Source organism: Bos javanicus, chromosome 9, assembly GCF_032452875.1.
Source record: "Bos javanicus breed banteng chromosome 9, ARS-OSU_banteng_1.0, whole genome shotgun sequence".
Taxonomy (NCBI): Eukaryota; Metazoa; Chordata; class Mammalia; order Artiodactyla; family Bovidae; genus Bos; species Bos javanicus.
The window spans coordinates 91,913,848-91,939,292 of record NC_083876.1 but is presented as its reverse complement, the minus strand read 5'-3'; the positions used below and the strand labels follow the sequence as shown (position 1 = coordinate 91,939,292).

Sequence of the window (25,445 nt, the reverse complement as noted above, 5' to 3'; positions counted from 1 at the left end):
GCATTCATTCCTTCTGCAGTGGGGAGTGGGAAGGGGAAAGCTCGAGCTGCAGAGCTGTCCTGGAAAAAGTAGACCTCTTAAAGAAAGAACAGGAGGACCTGGTGTGTCATTGACTGACACATAAGCCAGAAGGGGAATCCAAAAAACTAGCACTTTAAACTTGGGAAAGGAAGGTAAATGTGTATTTTTACCAGTTTCCTGGTATGTAGCTGCGTGTGTCAAGGTGGAAAATAATATTTCAAACATGGTTGAAGTTATCAGAGCATGTAATTAATGCCGCAGAGCCAAATTTACCTTGTTTTATTTTAGCCTTAATTACTCGTTACTTTCTATATATTGACATTGTGAAACATAAGCTTTTAATTCTGCCTGTTTGTTTTTGGTATGCTTATTTGTTTTGTTTTAATTATGTGAAGCATAATTACAGAAGAAAATTTAATGTTCTTCATTGATGGTAAATGCTGCCATTAAATACAATTTTTATACAGTAAAAGCCTGTCCTATAGAGCGAGATCCCCCTTTTTTTGTAATATGTCTAAGTTATTATATTTTCTAAGTTTGTCTGGAACTCATCAGGTAAGTTTTAGCAAATCATGGCCACTTAAAATAATCCATAAGTACATTAATATCAGAGGTACACAATTATTTTTGCTAAACTACCGTGGCTAAACAGATCAAACTAGATGATTCCCATAACTTAAAATGCTTAGCCTTTAATCAGCATATGCATTTCAGCTACGCATTTCTCCAACATCACATGTATAATTGACTTATCAGTGAAGTAAATCTTTGCAAGTTTCTGAACCTTTCAAATTTTAGGGGCCCCGAATATTGTAGGCTAGGAGAGGAGTTTTCCAGCATCATAGAAAACTGAATGCCATTTGATCATACATTTATTCATTCACTTGTCAAATACATATAAAGCACCTACTGTGTATGGTTGCAGCCGCAGGGGATATTGAAGTAGATAAGAAACAGGTGCCCTTAAGGGGCCTCTGTTGTTACAGGGGAAAGAAACCTGTATATCCATGATTATAATACACAACGCTATAAAGAAGCGTGTGCAAGGCACATTGTTGACCCAGAGGTGTGAGTGATCTACAGCTAGGTGCCTTGGTCCATGTCTCCTCCATGGCTTTTGTGATGGTGCTTTCATCCTTCCTCAGTTGCCTGAATTAGTCAGAGGAGAGATAGGATGAGATGATGATCCGGGGGGATGCTAAGGGCAAAAGTTCGTTGAATTGGAGCCAAGGTTCTCTGAGTTCCCTGAACTGAGATTTAATATGGGAAGAGGGTCACCTCTTCTTTTCTTCCTTTTGTAACCTACTTTATTTTTTTAACTTTTTATTTTATATTGGAGAATAGCCAATAACAATAATAGTTTCAGGTGGATAGCAAAGGGACTCAGCCATACATATACTTATACACGTATCCATTTTCCCCGACTCCCTCCCATCCAGGCTGCCAGTAATACTGAGCAAAGTTCCCTGTGCTCTACAGTAGGGGGACCTTGTGGTTGTCCACTTTAAATATTGCAGTGTGTACATGTCGGTACCAAACCCCCTATGTCTTCCCCACACTGTTCTTTAGATGTGCTTGTTTTCATTGATTTTACTCTCTTGCATGTTAACTTTATAAGCTCATGGGTTGCATCTGGCTGTTGGTTTTTTATTAAGGACTTTAAGAATCAAGTTTGGTTTTGAGTCTAGGGCACTTAACACATGCACATTTATAGATGGCTTACCTGTAAGCCTCCTTTTAGTTAGGTGCCAACACGTCAGTACTATGAGAGCATTTCTTAAGGTGTGATGTTAAGGTGGATGAGAAGGAGGGAAAAAAAGATAAAGGAAAGAAGTACTTCTCTTTTTCACTCAGAAAAACTGAAGAAAGGAAGGACAACAAAGAGTGGAAGGTAGAAATTGGCCAGGAAGTAGCTTTTGTTAAAACATGCAGGATAATTCATTAGGTTGAAAGTGCCTATGGATCAGAATTACTTCAGGAGCACTCTGGTCAAGAGAGTGTCTCAGAGTGCCACGTATAGCTTGGCAGTGACATATAACTTTTCTGCCTGGTTGACTCTACTCGCAGATTTAGTTAAAGATCTTGGTAATACGTAGAATCAATCCTTTGTATGTACTTAAGATATAAAGATTTAGTTAAATTAAGTTCATCTTTCATTTGATTTCTCCTAATTCTCAGTATTTCGTTATGTCTTTAGTTTCTGTTTGTTATTTTTTTTATTGACATATAGTTGCCTTCTACTGTTTTGATTTCTGCTGTTCCATTATGGTTTTTTGTAGAACATTGAATATAGGTCTCTGTGCTTTATGGTTGTTTGGTCACCAAGTCGCATCCGACTCTTTTGTGACCCCATGAACTATAGCCTGGTAGACTTCTCTGTCCATGGGATTTCCCAGGTAAGAATACTGGAGTGGGTTGCCATTTTCTTCTCCAGTGCTATATAGTAGGATCTTGTTTATTCATCCTATATATACAAGCTTATATCTGCTAACCCCAGCCTCCTATTTGGTCCTTCCCGAACCTCCTCCTCCCTGGCAGCCAGCAGTCTGTTCTCTGACTCATCCATGATTCTGTTTCTGTTTCATAGATAAATGCATTTGTGTTGCTTTTTAGATTCCATGTATATTTGTGATATCATATGATATTTGCCTTTCTGTTTCTGACTTATTTTGCTTCGTATTGATAATCTCTAGTCGCATCCGTGTTACTGCAAATGGCATTGTTTCTTTCTTTTTTAATAGCTGAGTAATATTCCATTGTAGAGAAGGAAATGGCAGCCTACTCTGGTATTCTTGCCTGGAGAACCCAATGGACAGAGGAGCCTGCAGACTGCAGTCAGTGGGATCACAAAGAGTCAGACTTAGTGACTGAACAACGATATTCCATTGTACATATGTATCACATCTTTATCTATTCATTTGTCGATGGACATCAGGTTGTTTCACATCTTGGTAATGTGAATACTGCCACTAAAAACATTAGGGGACATGCTCAGTTCAGTTGCTCAGTCATGTCTGATTCTTTGTGACCCCATGAACTGCAGCACGCCAGGCCTCCCTGTCCATAACCAACTCCCAGAGTCCACCCAAACCCATGTCCATCAAGTCAGCGATGCCATCCAACCATCTCATCCTCTGTTGTCCCCTTCTCCTCCTGCCCCCTCAATCTTTCCCAGCATCAGGGTCTTTTCAAATGAGTCAGCTCTTTGCATCAGGTGGCCAAAATATTGGAGTTTCAGCTTCAACATCAGTCCTTCCAATGAACACCCAGGACTGATCTCCTTTAGGATGGACTGGTTGGATCTCCTTGCAGTCCAAGGGACTCTCAGGAGTCTTCTCCAACACCACAGTTCAAAAGCATCAATTCTTCGGCACTCGGCTTTCTTTATAGTCCAACTCTCACATCCATATGTGACCACTGGAAAAACCATAGCCTTGACTAGACGGACCTTTGTTGACAAAGTAACGTTTCTGCTTTTTAATATGCTGTCTAGGTTGGTCATAACTTCCAAGAAGTAAGCGTCTTTTAATTTCATGGCTGCAATCACCACCTGCAGTGATTTTGGAGCCCAGAAAAATAAAGTCAGCCACTGTTTACCATCTATTTGCCATGAAGTGATGGGACTGGATGCCATGATCTTAGTTTTCTGAATGTTGAGCTTTAAGCCAACTTTTTCACTGTCCTCTTTCACTTTCATCAAGAGGCTCTTTAGTTCTTCACTTTCTGCCATAAGGGTGGTATAGTCTGCATATCTGAGGTTATTGATATTTCTCCTGGCAATCTTGATTCCAGCTTGTGCTTCCTCCAGGCCAGCGTTTCTCATGATGTACTCTGCATATAAGTTAAATAATCAGGGTGACAATATACAGCCTTGACGTACTCCTTTTCCTATTTGGAACCAGTCTGTTGTTCCATGTCCAGTTCTAACTGTTGCTTCCTGACCTGCATACAGGTATCTTTTTGAATTATAGGTTTATCTGGGTATGTGTCCAGGAGTGGGTTTGCTGGATCATTTGGTAATTCTGTTTTTAATTTTCTAAGGTACCTCCGTACTGTTTTCCACAGTGACTGCACCAACTTACATTCCCACCTACTGTGTAGAAGGGTTTCCTTTTCTCCACACCCTCTCCAGCGATTGTTATTTATGGACTTTTTAATGATGGCTATTCTGAGCAGTGTGAAGTGGTACCCATTGTAGTTTTGTGTTTCTCTAATGATTAGCAATATTGAGCATCTTTTCTTGTGCCTTTTGGCCATCTGTTTGTCTTTGTCGAAATGCCTATTTAGTTCCTTTGCCCATTTTTGATAGGATTTTTTGTTGTTGAGTTGTATGAGCTGTTTGTATATTTTGGAAATTAAGCTCTGTCAGTTGCATTGTTTGCATATATTTTCTCCCATTCTATAGGTTGTATTTTTGTTTATGATTTCCTTTGCTGTGCAAAAGGTTGTAAGTTTAATTAGATCCCATTTGTTTATTTTTGTTTTTATTTCTATTGCCTTGGGAGACTAGTCTCCAGTTTAAAAATGCAGGAGTTCGGTGTTTGCCAAATCTATACCGAAATACAAGCCATCTTGAGGGTCAAAATTATGTCAATATTTGTGATGTTAATAGGCTGTTGTTATACTATTATCTGCCGCCATTCCTAGTCATTCTTGTGTTGAAGTCGAACACCACAGATGTCTGTTGCAGTGGACGCAGCATGCTATTAGTTCGTTAACGATCATTCTTAGTCTCTGACTTTTCATATTAATTTAATGATGTACAGATTTGCCAGGGAAAAAATGAATTCCACTGTTCTCTAAAGCGTATGAGCTCATTTTATTGCCCTTTTTGTAAACTAGATGCTTTCTGATGCAGCACCTGGAAAACTGAGAATTGTTCATGGAGATGTCTTGACGTTTAAGATAGAAAGGGCTTTTCCAGAAAGTCTCAAAAGACAGTGGGAGGATGGTAAGTGTCTTTGGGTTGGTTTTCTTATTTTCTTTTGTAATTATTTAATTACAAATATTTGTATTATTTGTCATACATTGTAAATATATATTATATACGTATATTAAATTAGATAATTAAATAGGTAAGGTGCATTGCAATTTTTTCTGCTTTTCCACTTTCTTCCAAAATAAAAATCAAATTGCTTTCTCTTCATCCAAATTTATCTGATACCAATATTTTTCAAATATTTTGGGGTCTGTTCATATAAACTTGCCATTTTCATGATACCATATAAAGATGGAATGAGCTAGAAAGTGTTTTCCCAGTGGTGAAAAAAGTGTTTTGGTGAACAAAGCCATACCCCCCCTTTCTTTTGACTTTATTTCCTCTGTCTTTTACATTCAGTAACCTTCCAAGGCACTCTTCATTCATGGACAGTTTATTGGGTACCTGCTATGTGCCAGCTCCTTGGAACACACAGAAGTGTTTCTTGCCCATAAACCCCCCTCAGAGCAGTTGGAGAAGCGATTTGGGGGTGCCTCCACAGCTGCCCTTGAGTCTCTCACTGCTCCACACCAGGCTCCTTCAGAGTGGCTGGCTCTGCCCGTCTCCCCCTTCCAACTAGCTCTTCTCAGTGACCATCTTCAGTTTTCTGCCCTGCCCAGCCAGCCACAGACAACAGGGATGACCCACCTAACTGCCTGCTGCAAACCTTCTCTATGTTTCCCAGTGTTAAACTGTTACTCACTAAAAGATTTCTCTGCTTCTGTTTTCCCTGATACCAGGCCCACCTATTCTTCCTTTCACCTTGTTTTGAGCTTTCTCTGACTTTGCTGGTGGTTATTTTTCCACCCACATCTTAAATCTTGTTTCTCCTGCCATGACTTCACTTATCACATAAATATTATACACAATTTTCATGTCCAGCCTTTATCCCCCTTTGTGGGCATCTGACAGATTCTCTGGTGTCCCACAAGAACTTTGACATCATGTCCAAGGCTAAATGATCTTTTCCCTCAAACCAGTTCTTTTTCACATTTTCCTAAGCCAAAACCTGGGGACTTTAACTGAATACTAATTAGGTGGGGTTTTTTCCCTTTAATTCAAAGCTGATTGTGAGCAAACATTGCTTCTGAAGAATAAATGGACTGAAAAATACTCAGCCGTTATCTTTTTGTATGCTTTTGTTTGATGCTATTAATAGCCAGTTTGATTTTACTCTTAACTAAAATTGTATTCATAATACATTTATGAAATAATCATACCAAGTTTTTTCTTATGCCAACCAGATCCTCCAAATGTACATATTATTGGAAATCTGCCTTTTAGTGTATCAACTCCACTGATTATCAAATGGCTTGAAAATGTTTCTCAAAGAAATGGACCATTTGCATATGGTAGAACCCGGATGATGTTGACTTTTCAAAAGGAAGTGGCAGAGGTAAGTTTTAACTTTTTATGGTTGTTTTATCACAAGATCAAATTACCAGAACAAAATAAAAAGAATATTATCAGTTTGGAGTTGAGAAAGGTAAGGGGGTTTGGTGTCTGATTATTCAATATATAGACTTTGGCTCACATAAGCCTGCTAGGCATTCTCATGATTGGAGTGTTCCAAGTTTGTCTCTAAAAAGTAAACCCTCAGAGCAGTGAAAGCAGTTTTTGAAGCAAAGAGGTTTAAGGAGGGAATCTGCAGGCTATAAGCAGTTCTTTTTTATGACATATGAATATAGAAGAGTGTGTCATGTATATTCACGGCTTTGTGTGTGTATGGTTTAATCAAAAGAGCAGCCGAATCCCCACCACCCAAGTCAAACTGTTGTTGTTCAGTTGCATCTGACTCTTTGCAACCCCATGGACTGGAGCTCACCAGGCTTCCCTGTCCTTCACAATCTCCTGGAGTCTGCTCAGACTCGTGTCCATTGAATCGGTGATGCCATCCAACCATCTCTCCCTCCATGGTCCTCTTCACTGTGGTATTGACCATCTAGCGATGTCCATGTATAGCGTCGTCTCTTATGTTGTTGAAAGATGGTATTTGCTGTGACCAGTGTGTTCTCTTGGCAAAATTGTTAACTTTTGCCCTGCTTCATTTTGTACTCCAAGGCCAAACTTGCCTGTTATTCCAGGTGTCTCTTGACTTCCTACTTTTGCATTCTAGCCCCCTGTGATAAAAATGACATCTTTTTTTGGTGTTAGTTCTAGAAGATCTTGTAGGTCTTCATAGAACCCTTCCGCTTCTTGGGCATTAGTAGTTGGGGCATAGACTTGATTACTATAATATTGAATTGTTTGCCTTAGAAATGAAGGATTATTTCTGATTCTTCTGATGAAGGAAATGAAAGATCATTCTGTCATATTTGAGATCGCATTCAGGTACTGCATTTCAGATTCTTTGATTGACTGTGAGGGCTACTCCATTTCTTTTAAGGGGTTCTTGCCCACAGTGATAGATACAATGGTCATCTGAATTAAATTTACCCGTTCACATCCATTTTAGTTCACTGATTCCTAAAATGTTGATGTTCCCTCTTGCCATCTCCTGTTTGACCATATCCGGTTTACCTTGATTCATGGACCTAGCATTCCAGGTTCCTATGGAGTACTCTCGTTTACAGCATCGGACATTACTTTCACCACCAGCCACATCCACAGCTGGGCGTCGTTTCCCCTTTGGCTCAGCCTCTTCATTCCTTCTGGAGTTATTTCTCTGCTCTTCTCTAGTAGCATATTGGACACCTACTGACCTAAGGGGTTCTTCTTTCAGTGCCATACCTTTTTGCCTTTTCATATTCTTCATGGGGTTCTCAAGGTGAGAATGCCAAGGTGGTTTGCTGTTTCCTTCTCCAGTGGACCTCTTTTTGTCAGAACTCTCCACCATGACCTGTCCATCTGAGTGGCCCTACACAGAGTGGCTCAAAGTTTCAGTAAGTTGCACAAAGCTGTGGTCCATGTGATCATTTTGATAAGTTTTCTGTGATTGTGGTTTTCATTCTGTCTGCCCTCTGATGGATGAGGGCAAGAGGCTCGTGGAAGCTTCCCAATGGGAGGTACTAGCTATGGTTTGGAAAACGGGTCTTGCTCTGGTGGGCATGGTCATGCTCAGTAAATCTTTAATCCAACTAAAGTCTTTAATCCCATTAAATCTTTAAATCCAATTAAAGTTAAGTTAATAATTAGATTACTAACATCTCTGACACCCTCTTGTATGCCTCTTTCTGATTGCATCTCCTGTTTTCCATCTATTACCAGGATAATCTATACCATGCATTTGCAATTTATTATTCCCTACATAGTTTATCAGATTCTTACCTGTATAATAATATATTTCAGTTTTGTCCATTTTTCAACTTTATACAAATGGGTTCATACAGTGTATATTCTTTTTATCCTGATGTGCTCATATTGTCCATAGCTGTAGCTTATTTATACAGCTATTTACTATCCACTGACTGTTGGTCTGTCAGGCTTCTCTGTCTGTCTTCCTGTTTGGGGACCCCACATTAGTTTCAGTGTTTCATTATTACAAACAGTCACAACCATTCTTATGATGATGTAGGCTAGTACACATAGATGAGATTACTCTAGGGTACAGACCTCAGGGTGGCAGTGCTGGGACATAAGGCTTGCCACTTCAAATTTACCACTCTTTTCTGCAGTGTCTAATCTGTTGATAATTGTATTTTCCATTTCAGATTCTGTACTTTTATCTCTAAAAGTTCCGTTTGAGTCTTATTCTGTCTTCCCTTTTTCTCATGTTTATGATGTTCTTGGCATCCTTATACATATGTATAATATTTGTAATAGCTATTTTAAGATCTTTGCCTACTAATTCCACTGCCTCTGTCATTTCTGTACTAGTTTACCAGTTGATGTTTCCCACCCTCTTTGTTCTGGGTCCCATTTTTCTGCTTTTCAAGCCTGGTAATTTTTGTTACAATAGTGGCTATTGTGAGGCTTGTTTTGTTTTTTTTTTTCCAGTGTTGTTGAGGGTCAGATTTTGTTGTATAGGGTTGAGTAGTGGGTTTTGTTCTGGCACGTAGATAAAGTACTTACAAATTGGTTTGAGGTTTGCCTTTCAAGCTTTATTATGATGGGTCCAAAGCAGCCTTTGATCAGGGGCTAAGTCCTACTACTAAGCCATGGTGTTTCTGAGGAAGCCACCCTGTGTCCTGTGTATTTCATGGGCTCTTTACTTTAGCTGTTGGGAATGCAGACTATTTCCAGCCCTGTATGAGCTCCATTTTGTCCGACAGCTTTCCAGTGGTACTTTGTCCAGCCTTCCTAGCCTTGAGGAGTTAACCTCATACACCCCTTGCAGATCCTTGCTCTGCCAAAGACTTGAAAGAGAGTGTGTCTCCACTCACTGCCTTCCTGTCTCTACCTCCTTTCCCTAAGACCTCTCCAGCTCTGTGTTCCACTTCTCCAGCAGCCTGCCCCACGGATTCTAGCTGCCTCGGCCTCCCAGAACATCAGCCTGTCTCCTGAACTCCAGGTCTTCTCTGGCCTCTGTTTCTTTGCTCTCCTTGTGCTGCAGCTGTAAGCTGGGCAGTCCCGAGACTTACCTCCTTTCTCTTCTGGCAGTGATCACAGTCCCTTACTGCATCGTGTCCAGTTTAGAAAACCTGTTTTTTGTGTGTATTTTAGTCAGCTTCATGGTTGTTTCTGTAAAAAAAATAAAGCAATACAACTTAATATCAGAATTGCTCTGAAAGTAGACACTGGATGACTACCTTAGTTCAACTCTTCCAGTGTCTTCCTCTCGAATAATTTATGAATGTATTATAAGAAATTTTTTCTTGCATCCATCCCTCTGTCTCCACGTTCCCTTCCAGAGGTGCTGGTTTTCAACAGCAGTTTTGCCCCATCCCCCACTCCCGGGACACTTTGGGTTGTCCCAGCTGGGGGTGCTTCTGGCACCCAGTGGATAGAGTTCAGGGCAGCTGGTAAACGTCCTTCAGTGCACAGGACAGTCCCCGTAGCAAAGAACAACTCAGCACTAACTAGCCCAAGATGTCAAAACCACCAAAGTTGAAAATTTCCATTTTAGAGTATTGGGCCATAACATCCATCACAAAAATGTAGAACACTTTTGTGTTTGTTAGAAACTCTTAAGATGACATCCTTTTTTTCCTGAGATCCTAGTCATCTTGTGACTCTTATTAGTGCTTTTCTGTTGCTTTGAATTGAGGCCACGCTAATAGTTCTCTTTGTTGCTTTTCTCAACTTTTGAATTTGTCCTTGGGTTAGTTTCCTCAGCTGATACGATTATTATGGTATTTCTACTCTTCAGTAGCACAATAGAAATGCAAAAATACTCATTCTTTTGGGGGAAAGAGCAAAGGAACAGAAGCTGAAGAGGTGGAGTAACATTTTCAATGACTCATTGTCACTTGTTATTAATAATAGTGTTGCTTCCGGTTTACCATATGCAGTTATTTTTCTCTAACAAAAAGTTGATTTTAGTTAAACTTTAGTTTGAATATTGAGAAGAGTTTATATTCAGTCTATAATTTATGGAATGCTTTAAAAGTGTAGATAACACTGGTCCTCTGACTGATTTTCACATTTTTGCAAGTGAGAGTTTCAGTGGAAGACTATATAGCTGCATTCTCCTATTTTCCTTCTCTTTGTTCTTGACACTGTCATATTTGCATTTTGAATTTTAGCCACAGAAAGCACTTAGAAGATTTGCTTGGCTTGCTTTGTGAGTTACAGGGCAGAAACGAGCATGTTTGTCTTGTTCCTTTCTCTCTAAGACGACAGGGTGTAGATGTAAGAATTCAGCTCATACACATTAAGGGGCTTGTAGACACTTGAAAGTTGCAGCTCATAAAATAGAATCAGACTGTGTAGCAGTAAATGAGAGCTTAACAAATCTCATCTAACCTCACGCTACAGGTGGTGAAACTGAGACTCAATGCAGTTTAACGTCTTCCGAAGGTCGTGGAGCTAGCTGCAGGGAAAACTGAACCTGAACAGAGGTCATGTTTTCTGCTGAAATTATGATGTTCCAGTTCTTTGTGTGACTGGATCTGCGGTCTTTTCTTTCTGGGTCCAGCATCAACCTCTTCATCTACCATCTCCAGGGGACCATGGCTGGTTAAGGGAATGGCCTTCCCATAAATTATCTAGTCTCATTGTCCCTGATATTTGGCTCTGTGGTTTCTCAAGCATAAGTCTAATTTTTCTACTTAAAATTATTTTACATGAATAGAAAAAAAACAAAACTGTTCTTGTGAATTCGTTGACCCCTTGTTTTTCTTACACTCAATCAGAATTTTTTAAAAGCTCAAGGGTTAGAGGTTTCCTTTTACTGAAAAATTACCTGGTTTGGTTCCTTGAACTTCTGCTCTTCAAATATATCTTGTAACGGTGTTTGAATTTTCATAGCTTTACCGGTAATATATCAAAGAAACATCAAATGTTTGAGTGGTTGGATCAAACATTGAACTCTTAGGCTAGCGTTTAATGAAGTCTTTTGCAGAGCTTTCTGGTCTGTGGATTGAATTCTTCCTTAATAAATGAGGGACAGGTATTTGTGCTGCTTTCTTCTACGTTATGAGATTGACATGTTTTCATCTCCAAAGCCTTTGTGTATTTGTTGCAAAGATGGGATTGTTGTTGTTTAGTCACTGAGTCCATGTCTGCGTCCATGGACCGTAGCCCACCAGGCTCCTCTGTCCATGGAATTTCCCAGGCAAGAATACTGGAGTGGCTTGTCATGCCCTCCTCCAGCGGATCTTCCCAGCCCAGAGATGGAACCCTCATCTCCCGCACTGGCCACCAGGGAAGCCCAGAGATAGGAGGGTAACATTCATGGGTCAGGATACTCCTTTCTCCTGGCAGAAGTGGATACATACCACTCTTAAGTGAAATATACTTTAATGTGTCTTTATAGCGAATTAGGTTTCCCTCCATGCCTCTCTGTTTTGTTTTTGGTTAAAGTGATTTTTAAATTCTCTTCCTTTTATCAATGGGGACATACTTTTCAGATGTAAAGTAAAATACTGGAAGAAAATCCAGGATGAAAAAATTTAAGTCCAGGCATTTCTTTTGGTTTATTTTCTAATTTTATGATTTCGTTCATGCTAGATTTTAGTTTTGCGCAACTGCTTTGAATTGTGCCAGTTTATACAATGCATTTTAGAAAATTTGAATCTTATGGCGTTGGTAAAATTAAGTTTCTTATTTTCCTTTATGAAGAGCTAGAAATATTTTTGACCATTTGATCCATGAGATTATTCTTTAACTTAAATATGTACTTCTATTATTTTTTGTTACTTGCTTGAGAATATGTACAATTCTTGGTTTTACTAAGAAAGAATTGATTTTGTTGTATATGCTGTATCACTTGTCTGAAATTAACTTCCCAGTAATTTTAACTGTCCAAATAGAGACAAGAGCCAGGTAAATTAAAGTAAAAAAGGCTGAGATGAGGTCTGGTTTCTGAGTAACAAAATGTACTATAAAATCTACAGTTAGCTTTGCCTATAGGAAATTTTCTCAGCATCTCATATTAAAGCCTGTGTTTAAATCTTACTAAAGGAAAAGCTTTTACAAGTCAAATTACATGATTTTCATGCCCACGGTTGGTTAGAAGCAGCAAAGTAAAAGGGACTATTAGAGGTTAACACACACAGTGAAACAGGAAGGAGACCACCCAGCCCAGTAAATAGAACTTAAAGAATCACTCCAACTCTGACTGTTGAGTAGTAAGGCATGCCACAGGCACACTTGGCCCAGGATTATTCCAGTAATCATTGCTATCTGCAATGTTGACTCTGTGTCATTCTGAAGAGGTCCAGGGAGCTCTAGGAACAGGATGCATTTTAGAAAACTGTAAGTCACTTCAGTCGTGTCCGACTCTGTGCAACCCCATAGACGGCAGCCCACTAGGCTCCCCCATCCCTGGGATTCTCCAGGCAAGAACACTGGAGTGGGTTGCCATTTCCTTCTGCAATGCGTGAAAGTGAAAAGTGAAAGTGAAGTCGCTCAGTCACGTCCGACTCTTAGCGACCTCATGGACTGCAGCCTACCAGGCTCCTCTGTCCATGGGATTTTCCAGGCAAGAGTACTGGAGTAGAGTGCCATTGCTATCTCCGCATTTTAGAAAAATAAGTGTAGAATTATTTTATGCATCACTCAGCTTTGTCTAACATACCATATTTTTCATATCTTTTTTAAGAAATAAAACATTATAAATATGTTTGGAACCCCTTTTTCCCTCCTGTGAATTGACCTGTCTAAAAATCGATACTCAGTATTGCCATGAATATGTTTTGCTTGCTCTGCAGATATAGATAGATACACACATGCACATGGAGAGTAAACGATAAATAATCTTTTGACGTTTTCCTGTGAGTGCAGTCACACTGTACCTGTCTTCTGTCAGTTATTTGCTCTATTTGGGGATTTATGTTGGAAACCCTTGTTATTCATTGTAAATATTATTTAGTCCATTGTCAGAATTACCACAGTTTAATTATTCATTCACCTATTGATGGATCTTTGTTTTTTGGATACTACATACAGTGTTGCAGTGAATATCCTTATAAATATCTCCTGCGAAGCAGGTCTCTAGAATATAGTCATAAAGGTAAACCTGACAGATTACAGCAGTTTACTCAACTTTAGCTTTACTGTATATTGCCAGATTATAGTCCAAAATGCTTGTACCAGTTCCCACTCACTAGTAGCATATGAGAATTCCTATTGCTCCATATACTCCCCAGTACTAGGTTCTGTTAAGTCGTTTCTCTGTGTGTAAGTTTTATTTCATGAAATACGAAATTGTATCTAAAATGGTTTTAATATGCATATCCCTGATCTGTAATTTACTTGAGCTTAGTTTATGATTATAGTTCGTTTGGGTTGCTACAATGTTTCTCTTCGTATTTTCTATTAGTTTATCTTTTGATTATTGATCTTTAGGAGTTTCTTCTATATTCTGAGCACTAATCCTTTGTCCGGAGAAGGCAATGGCACCCCACTCCAGTTCTTTTGCCTAGAAAATCCCATGAACAGAGGAGCCTGGTAGGCTGCAGTCCATGGGGTCGCTAGAGTCGGACACGACTGAGCAACTTCACTTTCACACATTGGAGAAGGAAATGGCAACCCACTCCAGTGTTCTTGCCTGGAGAATCCCAGGGACAGGGGAGCCTGGTGGGCTTCCGTCTATGGGGTCACACAGAGTCAGACACGACTGAAGCGACGCAGCAGCAAATCCTTTGTCACATAAGAGTTTCAAATACCTTCTCTCAGTCTGTGACCTATCTTTATAGTGTTTTCATTATACAAAAAGTTCTTAAGTAGAACAATATATATCAGTCTTTTGTGACTACTGCTTTTGCATTATTAAAGTCTTCCTGCCATGGGAGTCATAGATATTTACTCATAAAATTTTAAAATTTTAGTTTTCACTTACTGTTAATTCACTTGGAATTTATTTTTGGTTGATGAGATATGGGCCTACACAGTCCTCTTTGTCGATTCCTGCTTATACCACAGTCACCAAATGATCCATCCTCCTCCCTCTGGCAGTCCACATGTGCTTGGGTCTCTGAGGTTTTTGTTCCATGGGTATATTTGTGCCTCTAACAATATGATACTGCCTTAATTTTGATATCTGGCAAGGTGAATGCCCCCATGTCACCTCCACAGAGCAGCCCCCTGCCCCGCATTGTTGACGTTCTTCTGGAGTGCCCTGGGGTATTCTTGGCCCTTTACTTTTTCATATAATGTTTATATGGAATTTAAAGTTCTTTTTAAAAATCCTTTGGGGATGTTGATTGAATTGTATATATTTATGAGTTAATTCACATATGTCTACTTTTAAAATAAAAATGTTTGGGTGCTTAAAAGAAAATAAGTTTTTTGTTAAAAAAAAAAAAGTTCTCAAAATCAGCCAATTCAAGAGTTCTAAATATTCATGGTTTTATTACATTTAAATAACGGACATACCATTGGAAATGTTCATTGAGACTTTGGGGTAGTTCATAAAACTAAAGCATCTTGAATTCATTATTCTTGCTGTTTTCACCTGTCTATATTTATGGATTACTTGTTTCATACAGTATCTTCTACCTTGAAAATCCCAATAGCCAGTGGTAGGGAAATTTTCTAATTTGATTTCTTTTAAGTGCATTGTGTGTATAACTCATACTTCATAGATGTACCTCAGTTAGTGTCAAAGGAAAATGTTCCCCGTGTTGGCTATATATCATGTTAGATAGATAGCCCATGCTTTTAAAATTTACCTCAAAACAATGTACCTGGTGTTCATAGATGATGAATGAGTTTTTTGCCAAAATTCCTCTTTGTCCTTCTGCAGAGACTTACAGCTACTACTGGAAGCAAACAGCGAAGTCGCCTCTCCATCATGGCCCAGTACCTCTGCGACGTTCAGCACATCTTGACAATTCCAGGTCAGGCTTTTGTGCCCAAACCAGAGGTGAGTTTCTGATTATTTGTTTTAAACAGTATAGTATACTAGGACTAGGATGTGTGAGGATGTGTCATAGAAAATTATCTCTAGAATCTGATCTTCTATGCAAACTGTACCATAACTTTTTCCTTCCCTCTTCTAAAACCATAAAAATCACAGTGGTGGATCATTCAGTTCAGTCGGTCAGTCGCATCTAACTCTTTGCGACCCCATGGACTGCAGCACGTAAGGCCTCCCTGTCCATCACCAACTCCCAGAGTTTAGTTAAACTCATGTCCATTGAGTCAGTGATGCCATCCAACTATCTCATCCTCTGTCATCCCCTTCTCCTTCCACCTTCAATCTTTTCCAGCATCGGGGTCTTTTCCAGTAAGTCAGCTCTTCACATGAGGTGGCCAAAGTATTGGAGTTTCAGCTTCAACATCAGCCCTTCCAATGAATATTCAGGACTGATTTCCTTTAGAATGAACTGGTTGGATCTCCTTGCAGTCCAAGGGACTCTCAAGAGTCTTCGCCAACACCATACTTCAAAAGCATCAATTCTTCGGTGCTCAGCTTCTTTATAGTCCAACACTCACATCCATATATGACTACTGGAAAAACCATAGCCTTGACTAGATGGACCTTTGTTGGAGAAGTAATGTCTCTGCTTTTTAATATGCTGTCTAGGTTGGTCATAACTTTCCTTCCAAGGAGTAAGTGTCTTTGAATTTCATGGCTGCAGTCAACCATCTGCAGTGATTTTGGAGCCCCAAAAATAAAGTCAGCCACTGTTTCCACTGTTTCCCCATCTATCTGCCATGAAGTGATGGGACTGGATACCATGATCTTAGTTTTCTGAATGTTGAGCTTTAAGCCACTCTTTCACTCTCCTCTTTCACTTTCTTCAAGAGGCTCTTTAGTTCTTTGTTTTCTGCCTTAAGGGTGGTATTATCTGCATATCTGAGGTTATTGATAATTCGCCCAGCAATCTTGATTCCAGCTTGTGCTTCATCCAGCCCAGCGTTTCTCAAGATGTGCTCTGCATGTAAGTTAAATAAGCAGGGTAACAATATACAGCCTTGACGAACTCCTTTTCCTATTTGGAACCAGTCTGTTGTTCCATGTCCAGTTCTAACTGTTGCTTTCTGATCTGCATACAGATTTCTCAGGAGGCAGATCAGGTGGTCTGGTATTCCCATCTCTTTCAGAATTTTCCAGTTTGTTGTGATCCACACAGTCAAAGGTTTTGGCATAGTCAATAAAGCAGAAATAGATGTTTTTCTGGAACTCTTTTGCTTTTTCGGTGATCCAGTGGATGTTGGCAATTTGATCTCTGGTTCCTCTGCCTTTTCTAAAACCAGCTTGAACATCTGGAAGTTCACGGTTCTCATACCATTGAAGCCTGCCTGGAGAATTGTGCAGTAGTTTGAACACTCTTTGGCTTTACCTTTCCTTGGGATTGGAATGAAAACTGACCTTTTCCAATCCTGTGGCCACTGCTGAGTTTTCCAAATTTGCTGGCATATTGAGTGCAGCACTTTCACAGCATCATCTTTTAGAATTTGAAATAGCTCAACTGGAATTCCATCACCTCTGCTGGCTTTGTTCGTAGTGATGCTTCCTAAGGCCCACTTTGACTTCACATTCCAGGATGTCTGGCTCTAGGTGAGTGATCATACCATCATGATTATCTGGGTCGTGAAGATCTTTTTTGTATAGTTCTTCTGTGTATTCTTGCCACCTTTTCTTAATATCTTCTGCTTCTGTTAGGTCCATACCATTTTTGTCCTGTATTGAGCCCATCTTTGCATGAAATGTTCCCTTGGTGTCTCTAATTTTTCTGAGTGGATAGTTAGCTCTTAATCTGATTTTTCTTCTCCTTAAACAGAATGACCAAACATCTAGGTTTATATGTGTTACCCTGATGGTGGTATTATCATTACTATAAATGTTTTCATCTTGAAGTTGTATTTTGTCCAATGCCTTTTCTGCATCTAGTGAGATCATCACATGATTTTCTTTCATTTAATTGATGTGTCATGTGTTACATTTATTGATTAGCATATGTTGAATCATCTTTACATCCCAGGAATGAGTCCCACATCATCATGGTATATAATCGTTTTGTGTTCTCAAATTTGGTTTGCTAATATTTGGTGAGAATTTTTCATCTGTATTCATTAGGGATATTGGTCTACAGTTTTCTTGTGGTAGCCTTATCTGGCCTTGTTTTCAGGTAAATGCTGTTTTCATAGAATGAGTTTGGAAATATCCCCTCCTCCACAGTTTTTCGGAAGTGTTTGAGAAGGATTGATTTTAATTCTTCTTTGAACGATAGAATTTTTTAGTTAAGCCGTCTGGTCCTGGGGTTTTCTGTGTTGGGAGGCTTTTGATTACTGATTCAATTTCTGCTTGCCATTGGTCTGTTCAGATTTTCTGTTTCTTCCTTATTCAGCCTTGGTTGGTTGTGTGTTTCTAAGAACGTATCCATTTCCTCTGAGTTGTCTCATTTGTTGGCGTATAATTTGTTCATGGTTGTCTTGTCTGTTCCTGTGTGTTTCTTTAGTCTCAGTTGTAATGTCTCCTTTTTCATTTCTGATTCTGAATCTTCTTTTTTCTTAGTCTGGCTAAAGGTTTGTCACTTTTAATTTTTCAAAGAACCAGCTTTTGGTTTTGCTTTTTTATTTTTTAATAAACTCCATTTATTTCCACTCTGATCTTTATTTGCTTCTGCTAACCTTGTTCTTTTTCTAATTTCTTGAGGTATAAAGTTAGGTTGTTTGAGATTTTTTAAGTTCTTAATATATGTATTTATTGCTGTAAACATCTCAGAACTGCTTTTGCTACATTCCATAGTTTTTCAGTATGTTGTATTTTCATTTATTATGTGAGATTTATTTCTCTTTTGACTTCTTCTTTGACCAGTTGGTTGTTCAAAAGTCTGTTATTTAGTTTCCACATATTTGTAGATTTTCCAGCTTTCCTCTTGTTGATTTCTACTTTCAATACCATTGTGGTCAGAAAAGATAATAGGTGTGATTTCCATCTTTAATTTTCTGAGATTTGTGCCTTATCATGATCTATACTAGAAAATGTCCCGTGTGCATTTGAAGAATGTGTATTCTCTGCTGTTGTGTGGAATGTTCTTTATATGCTTAAGTCCATTTACTCTAGAGTACGATTTAATTCCAACAATTTCATTGTTGATTTTCTGTCTGGATGATCTGTCTGTTGCTGACAGTGGCATATTGAAGTTTGTTACTCTTAACTGCGTTGTCATCTATTTCTCCCTTCGGATTTGCTTAATATATTAAAGTACTCCAATGTTGAGTGTATATATATTTACTATTGTAGTATTTTAAAGATGTAGTGACCCTTTTATCATTATGTAACAACCTTGTTTGTCTCTTGTTAACCAGTTTTTGGCTTGAAGTCTCTCTCATCTGCTACACAAATGGCTCGGCCCCTTTTCTTTTGATTTCAACTTCCAACCCTACGCTTTGAGCCTATGTGTGTCTTCAGAGTTGAAATGAGCTGCTTGTAGGTAGCATATAGTTGTTGTTGTTGTTTTAATTTCAATTGGAGGATAATTACTTTACTGTGATGGTTCTGCCATACGTCAGTGTGAATTGGCTGTGGGTATCCATGAACCCTCCCTCCCTCGCGTGTCCCCACCCTCTCCCCTGTGTTGTCATGGAGCACCAGCTTTGGGTGCCCTGCTTCATACATCAAACTCGCACTGGTTACCTGTTTCACCTGTGATAAGGTATGTGTTTCCTTTTTCTCAAATCATCCCACCCTCCCCTTCTCCTGCTGAGTCCAAAATTCTTTTCTTTATGTCTGTGTCTCCTTTGCTGCCCTGTACATAGGATTTTCGGTACCGTCTTTCTAGATTACATATATATGCGTTAATATATGGTATTTGTCTTTCTCTTTCGGACTTCACTCAGTATAATAGGCTCTAGGTTCATCCACCTCATTAGAACTGACTCAAATGCCTTTCTTTTTTATAGCTGAGTAGTATTCCATTGGATATGTGTACCACAACTTCCTTATCCAGTCATCTGCTAATGGACATCTAGGTTGCTTCCATGTCCTAGCTGTTGTACATAGTGCTGCAGTTAACATTGGGTATCTTCTTCAGTTCTGGTTTCCTGGGGGTATGTGCCCAGTAGTGGGATTGCTGGTTTCTATTGTAGTTTTATTCCTGGTTTTTTAAGAATCTCCATACTGTTCTCCATAGTGGTTGTATCAGTTTGCATTCCCACCAACAGTGTACAAGGATTCCCTTTTCTCCTCACCCTCTCCAGCATTTATTGTTTGTAGACTTTTTGATGATGCCCATTCTGACCAGTGTGAGATGATACCTCATTGTGGTTTTGATTTGTATTTCATGAGCAGTGTTGGTTTGTTTTTTTTTTTGTTTTTTAATCCATCTAGTCATTGTGTGTCTTTTGATTGGTGAATTCAGTTCATTTATATTAGATTATTGACAGAGGATTTACCACTGCTCTCTTCCGTATGCCTTCTGGTTATTTTGTATCACACTGTTTTTTCCCTCTCTGTGTCTGTCTATCTTTCTAATGTGGTGGGTTTCCATAGTCATTTACTCAATCTTTCCTTTTCTATCTTTCATGACTCTAGAGTTTGGCTTGGTGTTTAACATATGGCTTACCTAAAAAAATCTCAGAAATAAAATGGTTCTTCTTATGCTGATATCACCTTATCTTTATTTGTCTATAAAGATTCTACCCTTTTACTCTTCCACTTATATATCTTTATCACAATTTATCTCTTTTAGTGCTGTGAATTCATTGAGAAATTGTAATAGCTTTCCTTAAGCCTTTATGCTATAAGTAAGTGGTTAACATACCATTCTAATAGGGTTAAAGTTTTCTAATTCTGACTCTTTTTCACCTTTTCCAGGGTACTGTGAACTTTTACTGTCAGTAAATAATGTGTTCTTATTTCAGTTTGAAGAATTCCTTTTACCATTTCTTTCAAGGAGGTATAGTGGTGTGAACTCCCTCAGGTTTTGTTTTCTGGGAAAGCCTTTATTTCTTCTTCATATTTGAAGGATAACTTTGACAGATAATTGGCTGGCGATTTTTATCTTTTAACACTTTGAATATGTCATTCCACTCTCTCCTGGCCTGTAATATTTCTGCTGAGAAATCTGCTGTTAGCTCAGAGAGAGTTTCTTTGTAGGTTACTTCCTCCCCACGCCCCCACCCCATGCCTTTAAGATTCTTTCTCTATCACTGATTTTTGACAGTTTCATTATAATGTATCTTGGATAAAGTCTTTTGTATTGAGGTGATAGGATGTTCTTTTAGCTTCTTGGACATGTATGCTAGGTTCTTTCCCCAGGTTTGAGAAGCTGTCAGCAATTATTTTTCTAAATATACCCTCTGCTCTCTTCTCCTCAACATAGATCAATTATTCTTATATTTGGCTTTCTCCTCATACCTGATAGGTCTCAGGGTTTCTTCACTTTTAAAAATTTTATCTCACTCCTGAGTCATTCCTAAATTCCCGTCTTTCAAGTTCCTAATTCCTTCTTCAGTCTTATCTGCCCTTTCTTAAGCTTTCTAATGTATTTTTCTTAAGCTTTCTAATGTATTTTTCTGTCTGATCTGCCCTTTCTTAAGCTTTCTAATGTATTTTTCATCTCATTCATTGAATTTTTCAGCTCCAGAATTGGGTTATTTTTTAAAATTTCAGTCTCTTTGGTAAAGACCTCATTCTGTTCATTAATTTTATTCTTGAGTTCATCAAATTGCCTTTCTGAGTTTGAAAGTGAAAGTGTCAGTCACTCAGTCGTATCTGACTCATTGTGACCCCATTGGATGTAGGCCCCCCAGGCTCCTCTGTCCATGGAGTTCTCCAGGCAAGAATACTGGAATGGGTTGCCGTTTCCTTCTCCAGGGCATCTTTCCAACCCAGGGATCGAACCTGGTTCTCCTGCATTACAGGCAGATTCTTTACCATCTGAGCCCACCAGGGGAAAGCTCTGAGTTTACTTGTGGCCCATTGAGTTTCATCATAACAGCTATTTTCAATTCTTTATAAGTTAGATTACAGTATCCTGTGCCTTTGAGTTTAGTTACTGGAGAACAATCATTTTCTTTTTGTGATACCGTATTACCCTGATTTTCGTTGTGTTTGACTGGAATGTGCCTCTGCCGTTGCTTTTAAGGTAATACACTTACTTGTTTACTTTGGTAAACGTAATAGAAACCCTTGTTTTCCAGACGGTGGCGCTGTAGCTCAGGTTTTTGGTGTCTGATTCTGATCTGTTTTGGGGGCTACACTCTGGATGGGGGGCAGTGGTGGGGAGTGTTTTTAAAAAAAAAAAAAAAAGTGCTGTAGGAAAAGCTGGTGGCAGAGTGGAAGGAGGTTTGGGCTCAGTGCTGGAGGCTTTGCATGCTCACAGCCCAGTGAGGACACCCTCAAGTGGGGATGCTTCCAGGGGTCCAAGGCAGACAGCAGGTAACAGTACCTTCCCTGCCCTGTTATACTCGTCTGCCTCGTTCCCTTTCCTCTCCCTCCCCTCAGTCATAGAGGTTTCTCAAAAATCCAGATGCTGCTGGAGAGAATCAGGTCCCTCCAGTTGTAACCTGTACAGCTGGGCAGTCAGCCACTCGCCCCTTTCTCTTTCCATCTCCTCTGTGAGGCAAGTTCTCACTGTCCTGATGAAAACTCAGCCCTAGGCAGGGAGAGGGACTGACTCCTCGAGTTCCTCCTCCTCGCCTCCAGGCTGGTCTCTGTTATGCTCCAGTGGCGTGCCTGGTTCTCCCTCTGTCTGGCTGACCTCCACAAGTTCTCAGTGCCCTGCATGTCCGCCATGGATTTCAGTCTCCAGTTTTGCTTCCCCCAGCCCTGCCCCCATCAGTCACTGGGGGTAGGGTTGGCTCACCACCATCTTTGGGCCCAAAGCCCCCTCCAGGATCCTGTCTCCTTTGTGCAGCGCAGGAAGTCTGCTGGTTGGTCTGGTGCGAATGATGAGCTGTGAGAGGACTGAAAGAAGCGGCTCATTGCTGCCAAGGTGCTGATGCCACTCTCAGAATCCAAATGTTTTTTATTTGTAATGATTTCCCCCACTTTTTGGAGAAACTTTGTTTTGACAGCTTTACTTGTGATGAGTCATCTGTGGAAAAATAGTTGGATATTAAACTAGGCTCTGACTATTATATGCTAATCACAGAAGAATAAAAGCTAAGTACAGAAACAAAGCTTCTTTGCCAGAAATACAAACCAATAAGCCAGTGTCTAGTTTAACAAAACCACTGCTGGATGAATTACTACAGGACACACATGTAGTATAAAATCTTATTTCTTCATTGAAGGTACACTGAGCCCCAACTGCATGAAAAGCCCTAAGCTAGGCAGAGAGGTGGTGGTAACAGGAATGACAAATCAGACATCTCCCTTCAGGAGTTCACAGCTAGTGAGGAGCAGTTTTCTTCTTGTTGAAACGCAAGTATAAAGTCTTGCAAAGCTTCCTTTGGATTCTTTGACATTCACTGATATAAGTAGATATCATGAAAAATTGTGTTATGTGGTTTTTAGATTTAGGTGTAGGTGTATGTTATTGGTTTAGAATGGAGCCCCTGACCAGTAGCATTTGACCTGTTTGAACCTACTGAATCATGATCTGAGGCATCTCCATGGCCTTTGCTGCCAGCTTCTACTTCCTCTGCCACGTCAGTCACAGTTACCCAAGCTTTCCGGGGCCTTTAGGAATTCAGTCCGTCTTCCACTTTTATAGCAGACTTAATTGTCATCTTTTTCTTAATCAAACTCAGTATTACCTTCCTTCAGCATGTCAAGCTTTCAGACATTGTAAATAACTTCTTCCAAAATAATAGATCCTTTTAGATCCTAGACAGAATTTGTTTGAAGATACCTTTTGGCTCATCAGATTTAACACATTGGTGCTCTCAGGGATTTTTTGCCCTAGAACAGGTGGCCACTGTAATGAAGACCAAGTCACCATAGAGCTTTCTCTCTTCTTATAAGGCATATATATGTGTGTGTACAAGACTTTCAGTAGTATAAGACCCAGTTATATCAGGAACCAAGATCTTTACTTTAGGCTTTTATATTGGTGGTTATCATTGTCATCCAGAATCTTCAGGCTTTTTACCAGAGGTTTCTTAGAGTAGGTATTAGAGTATTTTACTGGAAGGTTTTTCTTTGTTTTAGTTACCTAGTTGAGAGTAATTGATGGTGTTTGGAGGTTATTATCAACTTTGTCTTTTATTTAAAAGGATAAGATCCACATGTAGTTTATTAAAGCACTTCGCAGGTGACTTAGTGGTGAAGAATCCACCTGCCAATGCAGAAGACCTGGGCTCGACCCCTGACTCAGGAAGATCCCCTGGAGAAGGAAATGGCAACCCACTCCAGTATTCTTGCCTGGAAAATTCCATAGAGGAACCTGGTAGGCTGTAATCTATGGGGTCGCAAAGAGTCAGACACAACTGAGTGACTGAACACGCATGTAGTTAACTAAAAGTACTTTCCCCTCCAGGACTAAGGCCTTATGAAAGTATTATTTGTAAAATAGCTAGCTGTGTCTTTGATTGTTTTTTCCCCCACTGAGGATGTTTGCTTTTTTGGCAAACTAAGCATGCAGAAGTTTTCTTTGCTTAGTTTTTATTGTGTTATAAATAATACATGTAGGTAATTTATTTGTAACCTAAGCAAATGGTAATCAAGGGAGAGAGAATGTATTATTATAAAGGAAACAAATGATTAAATTATAGTTGTAAAAGAATATGCTACTTCTCTAAAGTAGTTTTACCATATTAGGGCAAATCAGGAGTACTCTGAGGAAAGCCAGAAAATATTTGACTGATCGTTAACATTGAGCAAATCTTTAAGAATTCGTTTTCATAAGAAAGGGGAAGAGTTTTTACAGAATTGATAAAAAATAACAGTATATGGCGGTCCTGCTGGCTAAATCCTTCTAAACAGAAGAAGAGAACGTCTCAAGCACAACACAGACAAAATATGCTCAGTGCTAAAATAGAGGTGCAGGCAGATTCCTGAAAGAGTTGAAAGGGGGAGGTTAATTCTCTGTATATGCTCAGAAGAAATTTACTAAAATTCAATACGTGTTCTTAATCAAATTCTAAGAATTAGATTTGGAGAAATTCTTTTGATATAACAAGAAAGGCTTACTTACAACCGTCTTAGGATTTTTCCTGCGAGAATCGATTAACCCTTCTAATAATCAGTCTTTAACTAACTTAATCAAAATCAAGCTTTAATGACAGAACTTTCACTGCTGTAAACCTATTACAGCTACACCTGGCTCACTCTTGCCAGACTCTTCCCTCTCATTAACTTCTCTAGCGCAGTCCCCAAAGTTTGAACCCCAAATTCTTTCCTATTTACAGAAAACACAATCTCTTAGGTTCTTAAAATTAGACTAATTTGTCTATTCTAATTTTTCTTACAATTTGTAGTAAATGGATTTTTAAGTTAGAATTTTTTATAATTTTGTATTTTTCTTTCACTGAGTTAATAACATTATTTTACCAATTAGAAGACAAAATCTCTTTTGCAGTACAGATTCACAGTTGAAAAATGCTTCCATGAGAACATAAGATTAGTTTAAGTCTCTCAAGCTGGCATCTGAAAACCCCTGAGAATCCATACATTTCTGGGGTTCCACAGTAATTTTTTTCAATTAGACTGCACATTGTCGTCAGTCACCATATCCATGGTTCCACATTGGTAGACTTAGTCAACACCCAGATTAAAAATAGAAAAAAATTCCAGAACATTCCAAAAAGGAAAGCTTGAATTTGCCACTTATTGTCATCTATTTACATACCATTTACTTTGTATTAGGTATTATAAGTAATCGGAGATGATTGAAAGTATTTGGGAGGATGTATGTAGGATCTGTGTGAATGCTGTGCCACATTGTATAAGGGACTTACTTGAGTGTCCTTTGATTTTTGGAATCCATGGGGGTCCTAGAACCAGTGCCCCACAGATACTGAGAGACTGCCGTACTCAAGTGTGAGAAATCCTGAGCCATTAGCT

At 39.2% G+C, this 25,445-nt stretch overlaps 1 protein-coding gene across 2 annotated transcripts in view; it reads left to right on the top strand.

Moving 5' to 3' along the window:
• Positions 1 to 25,445, top strand: part of TFB1M (transcription factor B1, mitochondrial) — a 67,151-nt gene that overhangs the window by 16,333 nt on the left and 25,373 nt on the right. For both annotated transcript variants that reach the window (XM_061428397.1, XM_061428396.1), the window contains exons 3-5: positions 4,864 to 4,972; positions 6,244 to 6,395; positions 15,288 to 15,407. In XM_061428397.1, coding sequence (XP_061284381.1) covers positions 4,864 to 4,972; positions 6,244 to 6,395; positions 15,288 to 15,407 — 381 coding nt within the window. The remainder of the gene's footprint in view (positions 1 to 4,863; positions 4,973 to 6,243; positions 6,396 to 15,287; positions 15,408 to 25,445) is intronic.